Source organism: Oryzias latipes, chromosome 7 (assembly GCF_053564925.1).
Source record: "Oryzias latipes strain Hd-rR chromosome 7, Olatipes_Hd-rR_3.1".
Classification (NCBI taxonomy): Eukaryota; Metazoa; Chordata; class Actinopteri; order Beloniformes; family Adrianichthyidae; genus Oryzias; species Oryzias latipes.
The window spans coordinates 33295421-33312910 of NC_136243.1; the positions used below are offsets into that span (position 1 = coordinate 33295421).

The 17490-nt window shown below is 45.3% G+C and overlaps 1 protein-coding gene and 1 long non-coding RNA gene across 6 annotated transcripts; one reads left to right on the top strand and one right to left on the bottom strand.

Moving 5' to 3' along the window:
* Window positions 1-2282: 2282 nt before the first annotated feature.
* On the top strand, window positions 2283-10660 carry si:ch211-220i18.4 (SRSF protein kinase 3). 5 transcript variants are annotated; one of them, XM_011476716.4, is made up of 12 exons: window positions 2283-2742; window positions 4386-4531; window positions 4781-4889; window positions 5945-6032; window positions 6153-6294; window positions 6405-6511; window positions 6758-6920; window positions 7136-7212; window positions 8371-8478; window positions 9559-9628; window positions 9697-9789; window positions 9863-10660. In XM_011476716.4, exons 1-12 carry the CDS (start codon window positions 2693-2695, stop codon window positions 10048-10050), a joined length of 1341 nt encoding a protein of 446 aa, XP_011475018.1. In that variant the 5' UTR covers window positions 2283-2692; the 3' UTR covers window positions 10051-10660. The 5 variants fall into 5 exon arrangements, with proteins under 5 accessions (XP_011475018.1, XP_011475019.1, XP_078805744.1 ...); XM_011476717.4 differs by having other exon boundaries at window positions 6216-6294; XM_078949618.1 differs by having other exon boundaries at window positions 2319-2742; window positions 4386-4488; window positions 4780-4889.
* Window positions 10661-12221: 1561 nt separating this feature from the next.
* Window positions 12222-12871, bottom strand: LOC144993843 (uncharacterized). The gene is made up of 3 exons (XR_013657105.1): window positions 12710-12871; window positions 12472-12571; window positions 12222-12389 (listed from the first exon to the last, which is right to left on the bottom strand). It is a non-coding gene; the product is annotated as an uncharacterized LOC144993843 (long non-coding RNA).
* Between the last annotated feature and the right edge of the window lie 4619 nt (window positions 12872-17490).

Below are 17490 nucleotides of genomic sequence, written 5' to 3' on the forward strand. Positions count from 1 at the left end.
TTAGTTTGTCTGGAATCATAAGCAGTGAGTCTAAGCCCCGCCCCCGCCTCTCTACCTGTTCACACCTGCAGCTCCTAGTTCTTTTCCCCGGCATGCAAACCCCCCCTCCCTCCAGCGTGTTCTGGACAGACAGTGCAACATACGGTCATCATAGCAGTAAGGTGACAGCAGAGTGGGAGCGCTCTAATGCAAATGTAATACATTTTACGTGGAAATGGTGGTTTTAGTCTAGGGGGAAAAAGGCTTTGGGGGGGCGTTCATGTGCCCCCTACGTGATCACCACTGACTGTCTTTTTAGAAGAACTTTCCATCCTAAAAAGGACTTTGGTCGGCGTTCACAGCTGCAGACACGCCCCCTCCGCGTTCTCACGCTGCTCTCTTTCCTCCTGGCCGCTGGCACTGCCCAACGGTGTTAAAGGCACCACGACAATCTGAGGACGTGATCGTTATTTTACCAAACCATAGAGAGCCGCAGCACAGGGAGGAAAGAGCGGCATGCGGCTCCGGAGCCGCTGGTTGCTGACCCCTGCAATAGGTGAAGACTAGGGGGGGTAACGAGCAATCGATGACACGTACCCTAAATGTCCTTCAGCCATTGACCTGAAAATGACTCCACATTTGTAGATATTTTCTCTACAAAGTGGATGTGGCTTCCTAAAAGGCCTGGTCTCCAAGGAAGGAAGTATCCAGACAGACATGATTTTTTGCTGGGGTCAGCTGAAAAAGATTGTTCCTATGGTCCATCCCCTGCACTGTGATAGCCATGTTGGCTGAGAAGGTCACTCAAAGGTCACACCAGTTGAAAGATGAAGGTACAGAGGTGATTCGTGTGGCAGTCTCTGGCCTAGACCACTTCAAAAACCCACAATGGTCACATTTAAAGGTGACAAAAGTCATGACAAATAAAAGTTGATTCAAAAGCAGACACTGTTTTTAATTGAATATCCAACAGAACAAGAAAAGCTGATCTGGACTATTATAAAGATACCATCCATCCACCCACCTCTCCATCCATCTATCCATCTACCTGCAGGGCCATGGGGTTGCTGGAGCCTCCCAGCCACTGTTGGGGAAGGCGGGGTTCACCAGTCTGTCGCAGGGCCACACACTTACACGCATGTGCACACCTATAGACCTTTTAGAGATACCAATTACCCTGTTTTTGCACTGTGAGAAGAAAACCGAGTGCCTTAAAAAAAACCACTGCAAGTGGACGTTAACTTATATTTTTGCACATTTTTTGAGAACATTTCTGCAATGAAAGGATTTCTTCACCTGTCAGTGCGGCGTCTGTATTCTGGCTGGTTGTTGTTCCCTGGATCTTCTGCTGGATCTGGTCATTTGAGCAGCGCCTTCATCACCAGCACAGCGCCTTCATCACCAGCGCAGCGCCATTGCTCTGCATCTGTCTCACTCAGCAGCTTCCTAACGGAGCAGCAGAGGAAGCGGGTCCTGTTCCAATGGCTTATCCCAGTAACACACTGATCCACATCCATGCAGGTGCTGCTTTGATGCGTCTCCCCACACGCGCTCGCCTCTCCTGTGGGAGGAGTCTAAACACAGCCAGCTGCAGCTTGGACCAGAGAAATGTCTCACACTGACCGTCTTTGTTTTGGTGTTGCAGCTCCTAAACAGCAAACATGAATTTCACTGATAATCCGCAGGAAAAATCACACATGTAGCATTTTTCTGATGATGGAGGACACATGTAAAGAAAATTTAGCTCAAATGTGTATTTCTGAGTATGACTTTCTTCAAATCGTTGGGAATCAGGAGCAAAAGGAACAACGCTGTTTGAAAAATGATGGCAAAAAATTCACTGGGTGGGCCGCAGGCTTCCTGCTCTGAGCTCTCATCAGCGGTGAGGGGAAGGGGGGGTGGGGTTGATCCATACCAACAGTCCCGCCCACAATCCAGAGGAGAATTTCTGACGAACTCCTGCTGCTCCGCAGAAACTATGTCCTAGAAAACAAAACAGGTTTTTCTTTTATTTGGCAAAAGACGACTAGGAGCGCTTTAAAAATCACTCAGATTGCTTTTTTAGACAACTTTTATCAGGTTTGTGGTATTACATCCATTCTATCCTTTGATCATTTCAGTCGGTTAATTGGGTTTGATTTTCTCCTGCAGTTGATGTGAATCAGTCAAATCTGAGACGCTCCTGATCCGACATTAAAACCCGAAACATCTGCGACAGGAGGTGCCACGCCATAACTTTCAAGTAACCATAAGGTCAGGTGGTCTGTGCTGTCTCATTCCACACCCTTCAACTGTTTCATCTCGTCTGCCCCCTCTGCTGAGGCGTATCAGCCCAACAGATGGGGGGGTGTCAACAGCTATGTGTCTCTAACAGCGAGCAGAGACTCAGGCTCCCGTAAGATTCTCCCAAATGAGGTTCCGGTTCCAACACTCGTCCGTTACAACGGCCTTGGAGGTCAGGGATCCTGTTCACAAGGGCTGGATGAGCGACTTCAAAGAGGTAGAAAAGCTGAGCTGCGACCATCTGCTGGCGCCACGTCGGGGCCCCTGACCACTGCTGAGGCTTTCTCACCTCGGATGCCACCAGATGAAGAAACTGTGGGACCAAAACCCGACGGAGGAATCAGACGTGTTTGATGCTGCAGCTGAAGCTTTTTTTGTTTTTGGTTTTTTTCTGAAAAGTTGACATCCAGCAGGTGGAGAGCAGAAGACAATGCAGGGGGGCTCCAGCGCCGCTCAGAGATCAGCTCAGCAGCATCCGAAGTGAGTAGGAGACCTTTGCTTTTTGTCAGAAAGATTTATGAAATGCCTTTTTGTGTAGCCAGAGATGCATAAAACACTGGGAGCAAGACGCCATTGTTCTTCCATCAGAACAAAAGCTCCTATCTGACCTTGCACTTTTGCATGAACGCCCAAAATAAAAGCATCTCCTTTTTTGTCCAGCAAGTCGGCAGCTATTTTTAGCACCAATAATGCACGCTGAGGACATTTCAGCCACTGAGAGATCTTTTTATCGCTGTTGTGTAGCATTACGCAGAAAACGGCCGATGCTCAGCTGTTCTTTAGGCCTGCAGAGATCCATATACATGTGAAATAAAAAGGCCGGCCTGTCAACATTATTTTCGGGCCTGCCGTGACCTCTTCAGCCGTGCCGTCACCGGAGCAGAAGCCCTGACAGCTGGGCTGCAGAGGTCTCCGGTTGCGACAGTGAGGACGACAGTGACATGATTTGCAGCAGGCTCAGAAATGGTGTCATTTTCGACGCCCTTTGAGCCAAGACAAGTTTCCACACGCGGGGGGAGTTTGGTCGAGAAGTTATTTTCAGGAGATGCTGGCACATTTTTAAAAGACGTCTTGTTGTTTTGAACTGATTTTTGTTGTTACACGTGGTGAAGTTGAACAAGTTTAATCAAAACAGTTGTGATGGAGAGTTGAGCTGAGTGGAGAGTTCAGGTTCAGAGGCTCCGTAAGACGAACGTCGGCTCTCAGGAACCTCAGGGATTTGAACCTTGGAGTGTGCAGGATTGAAAAAATGGAGGTTCAGCATCATTTGGATCTGCTGCAGACTTGATTGTGCAGCCTGGTGGTCCTCAAAGATCATTGCCTAAAGATGGCAGGTAAAAGAGAAAAGCAAGCAGGTTGTGCAAACACAAAGCAGATTTTGAACAGAGCAAATCTGCAGATGATCCAGTGAAGTCCTCACAGAGGATCGAGGTAAAAGACATTTAGTTATTTCTGCAAGCTTTGCATGATGATTAGTGAGGATGTAAAGAGAAATATGCACAACATAAGATGTTGTAAAAATGGGTGGGATCAAGATTTTTTCTTTTCTAACCACTCCTTTTCAAGCACACTGCTTTGTTTTATCTTTCTATATTAAACATTTTGTGTTTGAAATAAATAAAATAATATAAATCAGTAAAGAAGGTGATGGAGAAGGTGTGTAAACAAGAGCTTAGAGATGTGAAGAGGGCTGAAGACCCTGAGGAAGATCTAAAGAGGCAGAGAGGGCTAAATGAATTAGCATGAGGTATGCTATTGTCTGATATCACATGTAACCCTTGTTCTATCCTAGGCACTTTAACATTGGGAGTTGGGTCATCTAGACCCACTAGACAGTGCTCTGAACCTTTTTTCTTCAATGATTTGTGATCTTCACTGGTGTCCATGGATTACATGAAATCTTTCCACCTTTATCCACCTTTGTCATGGTAGGGAGAACACGTCAATGGAAGGGTGGGGGGGGGTCATCTAAGATAGCACAAGGGTTAAAGAAATGTATCTTAGATCATTTATGATAGAAAAAAGTTAAAAGCCTTAGTTACATTTTTATTTTACCTTGAATAAGTAATGATTTCATTTGATGATTAATCGATGATTCAAGCGGCCTCCTGTACGATTTGTAGGGCTGAAGATGGAGCGGCTGTTCTTTTCAGGGCTCTCGGAAACCACGAGCATCCTGACCCATTGGAGATCCGGGACTCTGAAGACCCCCGAGAGTATTGTTGTGGAAAGAAGACCACCAACAGACAAAAGACGCTTCAGGAGAATGGTCTGAAGTTTGATACTTTCATGCTGTGAAGTCTGTAAAGGTAGAAAAACCAAATGAATCCATCAGAAATCTGAATGATAGCTCAGGGCTGAAGGCTTCTGAAAGAAACAGATGCTGGAACTGGATCTGAGCTTGGAGGAAAAGCAGTTATGCTCTTTGAGTTTAGGATGAACTGTGAGAAACTCTGACCCCCTCTACTGCCACAGGACTGGACTCTGACATCCACTAAATCGCTTCCGGTCTCTGCAGGAGGGTACCATCCTGTCCGGATCGGTGACACCTTCAACAGAAGATACCGGGTGGTGTCGAAGCTCGGCTGGGGTTTCTTCTCCACTGTGTGGCTCTGCAGCGATCTCAGGTATCTACACACAGATACCCCCACCGGGGGTCAACCAGAAGAATGTGTGTGAGTGCATGGGACAGGCCTGGGGGCCACCTTGCCGGGGCCTGCTGGGGCTCACCCTCTTTTCTGCAAGGTGGGGAGGGCACCGCGGCGCTTTACAGTCACAAACCGTTCACACACTGATGGCGGCTCCGCTGACAAGCACTTCCACCAGAGGCAAGGTAGGGTTCAGTGTCTTGCCCAATGACACTTCGACACATGGGCGGGCAAATCGAGAATCGAACCCGCAGTCTTCCGATCGGAGGTCGAGCGCCCTACCGCTGCAGCACAGCCGCCTATTAGTGGATGGCCGGTAGTGTAGTGTTTGGGGGGAAGGGGTGGAGCTGTGGTTGGGCTGTGATCTTTGGGGGTTGGAGTTTAAAATCATGACCTACTCAAATTAGCAGCTTTTTCCTTAATTTGCATAACCCCTTAGTGTTGTAGTAAAAGCTTTCCAACACAAGAGGCCTTCAGCTCTGGCGAGCAGTAACGGAGCTATGCAGACGTACAGTTAGGATCCAGATTCCAACAAAGACGTTCTTGGATCTATTTGTCTATAGGTAGATGCATCAGAATGCTGCAGGGAGGGGGCTTGTCCCCCATCGATTGTAGTTTGTACATAACTACAAACTGCTTCATGATTTGAATAAAGAAATACTCAGAAAATGCAGTTTTATGATTCATTTTCTTTATAAATGTTCTTCATAATCAGAAAAACTCCACTCTTTTTCATCAGAGTGGGTCTTTTATAACTGGAAGCTGTTAAAACTTATTTACATGTGTAACCAGCCACCTGCTGGCTCCATTTACTTTTCTTTCTAACCAGACAGGAAGTTATGGGGTTACCCTCTTTAAATGGAGGAAATCTTGGCTCAAACTGGAGTCTTTACTTCGCTGATGGAGTGAAACAGACAAAGGGAATTCTGTGGCTCGGGTTGGCTCTTCCACATGATGGCGGCTTAGGATGCTCAGCACATGCTGGACGCCGCCCTGGAGCGTGCAGAAGCCCTGATCAGAGTTGGCGTTGGCAGGTCGGGTCAGCGTGTGGCCGTGAAGGTGCTGAAGAGCGGAGCTGGCTTCTCCCAGGCGGGACAGGATGAGACGGCTCTGCTGCGATGTGTAAGCGGCTGCTGCCTCCCCTCCTTGACCTCACACTTTCTGCAAATGCCACAGTTTTCTTTGCAGCTCCTTGACCCCATTTCTCCCCCTTTCTCTCCTTTTAACATGCAAACACTAAAGCACAACCTCCTTCTTCCTGGTTTTTTCCTCCCTTCTTCTCACCTCTCTAATGTTCCTCCCCGGGCCAGCGGTCCTGCGACTCGTCACCCCGCCATCGTGCAGCTGGCGGATGAGTTCAAGGTCGTTGGGGTCAACGGGGTCCGTATTCCTTTTAGGAACTGCCTTTCCTTGCAAAAAGTCTCCTTGCTGTGGTCTGATGAGGAGTTGCTGGCAGGCAAGTTAGGGAACATGACCTTGACTCCTGCTGATCAGACATATGTCTGGTTCTGGAGCTGCTGGGACCCGATCTGAGAAGCTGGCAGTTGTGTTGTGGGAATCCGGGACTCCCGCGGCCGTGGGTCAAACAGATCCTCTCTCAGGTGGGTCGCACGGCAGATGAGTTAAAGCTCCGCATACATCATTTCTGCAATAAATCAGGTCAGGCTTCTCGCGTGACCTTTCCCCAGCTGCAAGGAAAGAACTAATGGAAGTTCTGGAACTCAGGGCAGCTGATTCCTTCTGCATCCTGTTCCACAACCTTGAACTCCATCCTGCTAATGCCAACAGTCAGAAACACCTGAGCACCCCGTACCAACCCCCGCCTCCACTGTTGTGTTTCTCTGCAGGTTCTGCGGGGCCTCGACCATCTGCACGCTCGCTGCAAAATCATCCACACGGACATCAAACCCGAGAACATCCTGCTGTGCCTGCAGCCGCAGTCCCTCCCGTCACCAGCAGGGAGCAGCAGCCTCTGCCGCTTATCAGCCGAGATGAAGGCCAGAACCACAGGTTCTCTTCCCCCATACACAGGAGAGCCTCACACGGAAGTTTCTTTGCTATTTTAGCTGCTGTCACCATGGTAACCAGTAATGCACACAGATGGAAGGGCAAACAAAAGGTCAACACATGTTGACGAAACAACACATGAACGTTCATGAACCTTTTTATTTCTGATTTGTGAGAAAAGTCTTAAAGACAAGTGATCTCCTGTTTGTTTCTCCTAGAAAAGGAGCAGTTCGCCTCCCGCAGCTTAAAGGAGGTAACGGTGAAGATTGCTGACCTGGGGAGTTCCTGCTGGGTGGTGAGTATTCCCGCCACATCCTGGAAGATTTTCTCATCCAGGTTGAGGATAAACCCTCTTCAGGGTATTCTGGGATGTAAGAGGACACAGAGCATCCCTTTTCTCCATCTTGGGGACTTTTCCGACTCGTTTGGACTTTTTTGCACGTTCGGCTGACTCAACCAGTCTGACCTTTAAAGTGCTCAGCTGGTGCTTCTTTTCTGCTTCTCTTTGTTTTTTTCTCTTTATTTTTTAAATTCATTGAAAATAAATGGTAAAAGCTTTAAACTCTTGAAAAATTTCAGCAAAGGTCACGATTCCTCTGCCGTATTGGACCTTTTTCCTTCTAATGGCATTTTCAAACCATTCAATAAGTGTTTGTGAGTTTTTTAGTCCTTCTATTCCAATAACATTGAAAGCGCTTTTATATTGATAACTTATTTTTTTGTTGTTGCTGCATTTGAATATAACCCATATTTAAGCTCGTTAAGTCAGTAGACGGCGACTGTTAAGACTAGAACTCTCAGATTCCATCTGCTTCACTGTCTCGCCTCTTCATCTTTCTCTTGTATCTGTAACCCTTGTGCTGTCCTAGGCACTTTAACATTGGGGTTGGGTCATCTAGACCCACTAGACAGTGTGTTTACCCTTCTTTCTTCAATGATTTGTGATCTTCACTGGTGTCCATGGATTACATGAAATCTTTCCACCTTTATCCACCTTTGTCATGGTAGGGAGAACACCTCAATGGAAGGGTCATCTGGACCCCATAGGTTAGCACAAGGGCTAAGAGAAATGTATTAATGGTAAAACCAAAAAAAAGGGGTTTTATTATGAGGCAAAAGAACAGGAATGCTGTGGAAAATAAACAGAACACTGGATTGATATGAATTCACTCATAACATGGATGATATAAAATCACAGGTAAAATGACCAATTTTCTACTTTGTCCTACATCCATTTAGAAAAAAATCCCATATTTTTTTGTCTGAAAAGGCTTTTTTCTTCTTTTTACACATTTGGAATCAAAAAATAGATTCTGGCAGCAATAGATTTCACGTCAAGGACTGGTGACAATCTACGAGAAGATCCCTGAGCTAATTCCCAAATCTAAATTCTTCTTTTCCCTCTTGAGTCAAATGTTTTATGCAGACATTTCTGCCTGTTTCTCTGGACCAGTACAAACATTTCTGTGAGGAGATCCAGACCCGGCAGTATCGCTCCCTGGAGGTCCTGCTGGGTTCTGAGTGCGGCCCGCCTGCCGACATCTGGAGCGTAGCCTGCATGGTGAGAAGAAGAAAAACTGATTTTTTCTTTGTGTTTCCCCCAATATTCTGATCTGATGATTGCCTTTTTAATTTAAAGAAGATTCTATTGAAATCTTCTTTTCTCATCAATTTCAAGCTAATGTTTCTAGCGTTGATTAACGGCTCCAGGACTGAAAAATAAGGAAAAAAATCTGTGATTAAATAAAAACTAACGAGACCTTTAGTTTAGTTCTCATTTGTTTCAACAGGCAGAATTTTCTTTAATCCCCAGCTGTTTTACAGAGTTAATAATTTTAGCTTACTTTAGCTTAAATTGTAAATATTTAAGGCCTTTTTGAATTTTATACTGTTTAAGAGTTCCTGCCTGATAGAATGCAGCCCTTAGATTTAAAATCTGGTCTGTTTTGAAACGACGTCAGTGTTTTCCACTCCTTTTACTTTGAAAAGTCATTACCTCATCTCCATTTTTCAGAATGAAAAATGTACCCGCTCTACAAAAACATAACTGTCAATGTTTTTACATATTTATCATTTAAAAATATCTGTCAATAGAACAGAACTACTAGAATTATTCAAGATTTCTAACAAATATATATGCTGTCAGGTATTTTGAGACTAAATGAAATATTAAAATGAACTAAAAACTTTCACGTTTAGGTATATTGCTCTGGAAATTTAACATGTCTTTTAACATGCATGTTTTACCAAAGAAAAAGAGTTTATATCTAGAGGTAGGTTTTCCACCAAACATCTTTACTGCATTTCAATTGTCCATTATTTCTTGACCAAAATAATCACAAAGTAAAATGACACATTTGAGCTAAATCTCTCTAAAAATGATAAATAAATAAATGTATGTTGACTTTCAAACTTGTTGTTCTTTAATATTCATTTTTAAAATTTCTTTATTTCTTTGAATTTTTACAAATAATCAAAAACAAAAGATCTTTCATAAATTCTAATAGAGGGGGAAATGAGAGGTGAGATTATGTGTTTTTGCGATGCCCTTAAAGCGCTGTAATGACAGAGTTTGAACTCTCCGGTTCGAGTTCAAAGTTCTCGCGGCGTAGATTCTGAACGTTCCTCTGACGTCTCCCAGGCCTTCGAGCTGGTCACCGGAGACTCCCTGTTCCGGCCCAAAGCCGGCGAAGCCGTCTCCCTGGAGGAAGGTGGGTGTACTGCAGCAAAGTCTGATTACACTGCTGCCACTGCTGACCCTCTGCATCCCTCCCTGCAGACCACATCGCTCAGATTGTGGGGTTGCTGGGTAAAATCCCTCCAGTTGTTGCCTTCTCTGGTAAATATTCTGCAGATTATTTCAGCCTCAGAGGTGAGTCTCTAATCCGTTTAACCTTCTTTGTTTTGTTTTTTTGTCACATGACAGTCCCGTTCTTGTGTTGCAGGTGATCTTCTCCGTGTCGGTCCACTCAGGTTCTGGAGCCTTTACGATGTTTTGGTGGAGAAATACCACTTCCTGCTTCAGGGAGCTTCTGGATTCTCAGACTTTCTTAGTCGTATGCTGGATTATCACCCAGAGAGGAGAGCCACGGCGGCACAGTGCCTCCAACATGCATGGTTGACCTCCTGTTAGCCCCAGAAAGGCCCTGGGTACCTCACTGTCAGATGCTTTCATCAGCCAGACCTCTGCGGTTTCGGGGCATCTTTAAATTTTCATAGGGAGGGAATTCCCGAGGATGTCATCTGGCTTTTAGCCTCAGACACAGAATCAGATCAGCTAATCCGGCAGAGCGCCCCGAGCACTTTCAGCTTTTGCTCTTGCAGCTCCTTTTTACTCATGAAACATGAATGTCAAACCTTTGGGTCCTTATTAAAACCAAATGCCGTCATGCTGGGATGAGCTTGATGCTGCCAAGTTCCACTGCAAAACGCTTCATTCGTTTACTGTTCGTTAAAGTTGAAAATTAGTTTAGGAAACAAGTTTAAAAAACCAAAGCAGTTTTTATGTTTTTAATCCTGAAGTAATCTGATTCAAATCAGATTAATCCCATTTATGAATGATTTCCTTAAACTGCAACTCCATCTAACAGAGCAGAACTTTTTATTCAGACCTCCACATCCAGACGTGGAGCTGACGGAGGGGAGAACAGCCTTAAATAAGGGTTAAAGGCCGACGAAGTGTGCATTATTATTATATGCTGATGGTCACGATGGCTTAAATAAAGCATCAGTTCAGAGAGAAAGTTCACCTCTTCCCGCTTGTTTTTGTCCAGATGATGAAGATAACGTTTGTTTTAAAAAAGCCGGCGCAGTGATACAGAACATTTAGGCTAGGTGACCGGGACTTCTTTTTTAAATCATCAGTTTGGATTATTCCTTTTTAATGCACACCCAGCAGCCAATCAGAATAAAAAAATTCACCCGGACTATAGCATCATCAGGGTGGACGGACCTCGGGGTCATGAGGTCGACCACGCCCACATTTGAACATGTAGATCTGAAATATTCTATAGTCTTATTCAATATTTTTAGGGTACTTCACCGATAAAGAACAGCGCCCCCTGAAGGGCACAGAGCCTCAGCTGTGAGATGTCTGAGGTCATTTTTTTAACATTTACGGCGTAATTTATGGATTTTCAGTAACACACATTTGGTTGGCTAAAGTGAACTAGAATTCGTTTCCCCTGATAGTTTGGAACACATTTTCAGTCTAAATTCACCCGTGACCAGGAACCGCTCTCTGGTCCTGGTTTGGTCTGATCTTCGGTGATTCTCGTCTGAATACAATCCGTCCTTTGGGTGAACCAAAATGGCCACTGTAGCCGGTGGGCACCCGATGTGCCGAACAAGCAAAAATTGTCATCTCATCAAAGAGTAAAACGGATCCAACTCCTCACTTGTGAGAACATTCATTTTAACTTTAAAACGCTTCTTTCTTGCTTTTCTATTTGTTTTTACGCGGCACACGGCCGGCGCCGCTGTGACGTCGTCCTAAAAGCTACCTTGTAGTCCCTAATAGAATTCTCTGAAAACAATGTCATAACACCACAACGATGAGACACAGCAACTCTTTGACATGTGGTTGGATAAATGCGGGCTCATTAAAACGACATCTAGGAGGTTTGTTTACAAGCTTAAGTCCGGAACAGGAAAGTCCACTAAACGACAGTCTGAATAAAAACCAAAGGTTAAGGAGTCAATTTGGACCAAATTAAGCTAACTCTGTTCGGAAGAAATGTTTTTCCCAGTCTAAACACACCCTTAAATAGTGTCCAAACAACTTTTTAATCTGTTTTCAGGAGTTCATGCTGCCTGTGAGGCAAACTGTATAGTGAGACAAAACATAAAGACTTTGATATTCAACCAAGAATCAAAGACGAACCCAATTCAAGCATTGTTTTTCCACGCCACATTTCACTGGAGGGGGAGTGTGACCTCGCATGGCGTCTTGAGTGCTGACCAAGCGGGAATTCCTGCAGCTCCAGCAGTTGTTATCACTGAACCGTGAGCCGAGACGGTTATTTAACCTCGTAAAATGTCTGGGCTTATTTGATATAAAATATTAAATGTCTGTAGTTCTTGCACTTTTTAAAGTTTCTAAATGTTTGCGTTAAAGGAAGATAAAAAATGAACTTTTCAAACCAAAATAATCAACAAAAACAAACTTTAGTCGTCCTGTAACCCAGTACTGAGCATAATCAACAGAAAAATAATATATTGTGAATATTTCTGAAAAGAATCTATGGTGAACAAAGGAGAAAATATTTACAGATACATTATTTCTGCTCAAATTAATATCAAGAACGTGGTGTTTCCATTTATGTATGGTTTTTTTCTGGAGTCCCGTCTCTTTATCCTATCCAGCTGTAGGCGCGACACTCCTTGAGAGGGTTCTCCTTATAAACAACAGTGTAACCGCAGTTGGTTCTGATCCGATGACACTTCTTAGGCCACGAGGTCGGTTTCATTGGCCTGCAGGGGAGGAAGAAAGCAAAGTCAAACGTACAAAAAAGACAGCTCCCTGATAAAAGCTCTGAGGTGAATTCCAACTCACGCAGTGCAGTAAAACCCAAAGTGGTGGCAGAAACATTTGTCGCAGCCTCGCCGGAAAGACTCTCCGGGTTTGTAGAACTTTTCTTTGTACGAACAAACACCTGAGAAAGATCGCAGAGATGTTTCAGACCATGTTTGCGGGACCGACGCCCCTGAACCTGCCGGTCCAGGTGGATGAATGTACAAAGAGGGCTGACCGGACAGACGGTCACGTGAATGAAATAGGGAACAGTTCTCACCTTTTTGTTGATAAATTGAAGCTCCTGAAGATCCACAGAAAAGGATGAGAATGATGAGCAGAGGCAGACAGAATCCCTGAAGGTTATTTACATGCAACATTGTGGGGAAAAACAATGAAACTGAGTGGAAATGTCTGCAGTCTAACCTTCCTCTAACCTAGCCAGGTCCCTGTGAAGTCCTTGGTGGACTCGAGCTAATATTTATAGCCACACATTTGACCTGAACTTAAAAAAAAGTGTTTGGTTCTGTGGTTTCTTCAGAGTCAGAGGTGTGTTAGAGTTTGGCTCATAAATGTTACCCTGAGCTGAAGCTCTCTGTGTCGGGTCTTTGTGGCTGAAAGGGCTCAAGAACCCAAAGTTTGGCGTGTTTATGGTCTTCATCCAGATGGACACAGAGTCTGACTCTAAAACATTATGTAACTTTTCGAAAACCGACAAACTAGATGCTTTCTTTTTTTACACAAATATTCTAGAAAAAAACTTTTTCTTTTTCATAAATGAGGACTAAAAGCAGTAGAAGAGAACAGTTGCATTTCTTTTGTTTCTGTCATGCTTAAACACTGAGGCAGATTTTACTGGAAGTGCGACCGAGCGCACAACATGGTGGTCAGCCTCTTCCTCCCTGACAACCTCAGCCTGGTGACTGTTTCACAAACCAGCTCCTGAACGGAGGAAAACAAATGAACTTCAAGGGACCGGAAGGGAAACCGGGTGGTTTGGGGTTCTGCACAGAAGCCACCAACTTCCACTCCCCACCACTTTCTACAGACTCACACACACCCACATGCACGCACACATGCAGACACACACCTACACACACACACACAAATACATGCAGGGACACACATTTTTGTATGTACATATGCAGACAAACAAACCCATGCACACATGTAGGCACACACACACGGATGCACAGAGGCACGCACACATGCAGATTTGTACATATGCAGAGTCCTACACACATGCAGTAGGACTCATGTCTTCATTCAGACAGATAAAGAAAGTTATTATCAGGGAGCAAACCAGTTTGCATGACGTAACCAGGTTACTGTTGGCTGACCTGGTTTCTCAAACCTGGTAAACTAGAAACCTGGTGGCCTCCTGAAGACAATATCCTGTCGGGATTATGACTCTCAGCTCTCATCAACGGAGGAAAGAAGCAGCTGTTGGAGTCCTTGTTGGATGGTGGAGGTCTGTCGGTTGGAGCACGACTGTGCCCCTAAACCTGTTTTTGGTAACCAGCCACCAGCAGACTTCAGTTCTGGACCCAAGGATGTTTGAACTGCCCTCTGAGGCATACTTCATTTGGTTGCTGGGACCTCTTGGGTCTAGAAACGGGCTCAATTAGACCAAATGCTCCACGAGCCGCTGGCATATGTGGGCCAGAGCACAGTTCAGGGGATTCTGGGGGCAATTCTCCAAAGCTGGAACTCCCCGCATCAAATGTCAACAGCTGAAAACGCCTGAGCGTAAAAACACAACCTAAAGCCTCATTCACAACTTCACTTACGCGTTGATCTGGGCTGTCTGTGGGGGAAAATGGGCGGACAGGTGGCACGCATGAAATATCAAGGTCATAGACCGCTCTGTAAACCCGTAAAGAGAAAATGTTTGAACATTCTTTTCTATAGGCATGCTGCAGGCGACAGACAGACTGTAGTGAACATTTATGCAACACGTAAGGGGAAGTCGGTGAGATGCAGGCACGTCATACAGATTTTTTTTCACCACATCCCTAACCCCACCCCCAATCCGGTGGACCGCCCAAAAAGGGCATAGAGGCTGTTCGCAGCAGCCTGACTGTTAGTCAGGCTGCTGCGAGTTTTCCGACTTCCTATCGACTATTGTCTTAGATTCTGATCAAACTATAATATTAGGGGATTTTAATATTCATGTTGATGACCCCAGTGACTGCCTAGGAACGGCCTTTGCAGCTTTATTAGATGATGTTGGTTTCACCCAAAGTGTGAATGAACCCACTCACTGTCATAAGCACACCCTGGATCTTGTTCTAACCCATGGTATAGAGATCAGCCAGCTGAGTGTCCTTCCTCTTAACCCCATCATTTCTGATCACTTTATGATTACCTTCCAGTTTACACTGGAACATCCTTCTGCCCCAGTGACTAAGAAACAGCTTAGAAGAACCTTAACTGACCGTTCTGTGTCTGAGTTTAAACACACAGTTCAGCCAGTACTTAGTGACATTCTGAGAAAATACTCTGAGACCAGCTCCCATAGTTTCAGTCCTAATATAAATGACCACTTTGTTAATGATGCCTTACAAGCCCTCAGGAGTACACTCGATGTTGTTGCCCCCTTGAAACCTAAGTTCGTCAGACAAAACCGAGTAGCACCGTGGTTTAACGCCGAAACTCGTTCTCTTAAACAAGAAACCCGTAAGTTGGAAAGAGAATGGCGCCGCTCCGGTTCAGAGCAGTCTCTGGATATCTGGAAACATAGCCTATTAAATTATAAAAAAGCTCTGCGTAGAGCTAGAAGCCAGTACAATTCAACCTTAATATCACAGAATGGAAACAATCCAAGATTTCTTTTTAGCACTATAGCTAAATTAACTCGCAGTCAGAGCTCAGTAGAACCACATGTTCCTGTTTCTCTCAGCTCTGATGATTTTCTTACATTTTTCGATAGTAAAATCTCAAATATTAGACATAAGTTAAATCAAGTTATTCCTACTATCAGCCCAGAACAGCTGAAGTGGTAGAAATGGAGGCATCCATAGAAACCTCTGTAACATTGGACTGCTTCACTGCTGTGGATCAAGCGGAAATAACATCAATTATTACGTCCTCCAAATCCTCAACGTGTCTGTTAGACCCAATTCCCACTAGACTTTTTAAAGAAACTTTTCCCCTAATTAATGATCCCATATTAACAATGATAAATGCCTCTCTGGAAACGGGTTACGTGCCACAGTCTTTTAAATATGCAGTTGTTAAACCTCTTCTGAAAAAGCCCAGTTTGGATCCTAGCATCTTGGCCAACTATAGACCGATATCAAACCTGCCCTTTATTTCTAAAATCCTAGAAAGAGTTGTAGTTAAGCAGCTTTACTGCCACCTACAGGACAACAGCCACTTTGAAGACTTTCAGTCGGGGTTTAGACCTCACCACAGTACGGAAACTGCACTAGTTAGAGTCTCTAATGACTTGTTATTGGCCTCAGAAAAGGGACTACTTTCTATTCTGGTCCTGTTGGACCTCAGTGCTGCCTTTGACACTATCGACCACGGTATTTTACTCCATAGATTAGAGCAGGACATAGGGATCAGAGGATCTGCTCTCCAGTGGTTTAAATCCTATCTGTCTGATAGGTATCAGTTCGTTAATGTAAATGGCCATTCCTCTCAGTGCACTCGAGTCAACTATGGAGTCCCACAGGGCTCAGTCTTGGGACCGATCCTGTTTACGCTTTATATGTTACCCCTAGGAAACATAATCAGGAAACACAGCATTAATTTTCATTGTTATGCCGACGATACGCAGTTGTATTTATCCATGAAGCCTGACCAGAATGACCAGATAGAGAAACTGAACGCCTGCATCAGTGACATCAAGACCTGGATGACAATTAATTACCTCCTCTTGAACCCAGAAAAAACTGAGGTCATTATACTTGGTCCTAAAAACCTCAGAGATGCTCTGTCTGTCATGAAAATGTCTGTTTGTTGTTTTGTCTGGCAGTCTGATTTTCTCCTGAATGTCCTCCCCCTTCCTGAGTCCTCCTGTGTGAGTCACAGCTGCACTGAGTTAGTGATTATGCCTGTATTTAAGGTGTGGCTTGTTCTGTGTTTGGTGCCTGAGCGTCTTCGTACCTTCTCTAGTTTGGTCCTGTATTAAATCCTGCTCTAACTGAGGATTTGTGTCATGTCCTTCCTGCTTCTGGGTTTCTTCCCTGGCCACTCCGTTACATTACGCTCAGGCCATGTCAAACCCAGCAGAAGGACCACAATTGTGAGACTCACCACGGCCTGCCGCTGAGGAGATGTCTGTCCTTCCCTGTGATTTGAGTGACTGCGTTTCCAGCATTCAGCAGCTTCATGACCGGCTGTCACATTTGGAGCAGGCTCCCCATATTCAGTCTCCTTTTCCATCTCGGATGATCCGGTTGGGCTCACCAGAGCCTTTTGATGGGACAGCTGAGGACTGCCGGCCGTTCCTCACTTCCTGTCGCCTCCAGTTTGACTTCAACCCAAGTGAATTCCCCTCCGAGCAGAGCAAGGTGGCTTTCGCTCTGAGTTTTCTTACTGGACGAGCCAAGCGATGGGGGTTGGCAGAGTGGGACCGTGCAACTGACCTGTTTCGCACGTTTCAAGGTTTCTCTACCCAACTCCTCACGGTGTTCAACCCGACCACACCTCACCGAGCTGCCGCTTCTGAGCTCCTCCGTCTCCAGCAAGGAGCCGGCAGCGTCTCAGATTACGCTGTGGAGTTTCGGATTCTAGCTGCCAGCACCCGCTGGTCGGACGATGCGCTGGTGGATGTTTTCCTTCGGGGTCTCTCCAGCGCGCTCAAGGACGAGTTGGCAGCGAGGGAGGTTCCAGAGGACCTGGAGGAGCTGATCAACCTGGCTGTGCGCATTGATCGGAGGATAAGAGAGCGGGGCCTGGAGCAACGTAGCATTTCAGGCTCCTGTTCTCCGCATCGCCTGGGTGACTCGCCACTTCGTTACTGCTCTGGTGCTCCACATCAGGTGTTTACTTTTCCCCCCAAGCCTATACTGCTGAGGTCTGGTCGACTGACTCCGGCAGAGCGCCAGA

Bases quoted from the DNA above. Each gene is read 5' to 3' on its own strand.
- si:ch211-220i18.4 (XM_011476716.4), top strand. From the start codon at position 2,693: ATGCAGGGGGGCTCCAGCGCCGCTCAGAGATCAGCTCAGCAGCATCCG. The intron at 4,532-4,780 runs GTCTGAAGTTTG...CGGTCTCTGCAG, and splicing joins AAAGACGCTTCAGGAGAATG to GAGGGTACCATCCTGTCCGG. The intron at 7,213-8,370 runs GTGAGTATTCCC...TCTCTGGACCAG, and splicing joins TGGGGAGTTCCTGCTGGGTG to TACAAACATTTCTGTGAGGA.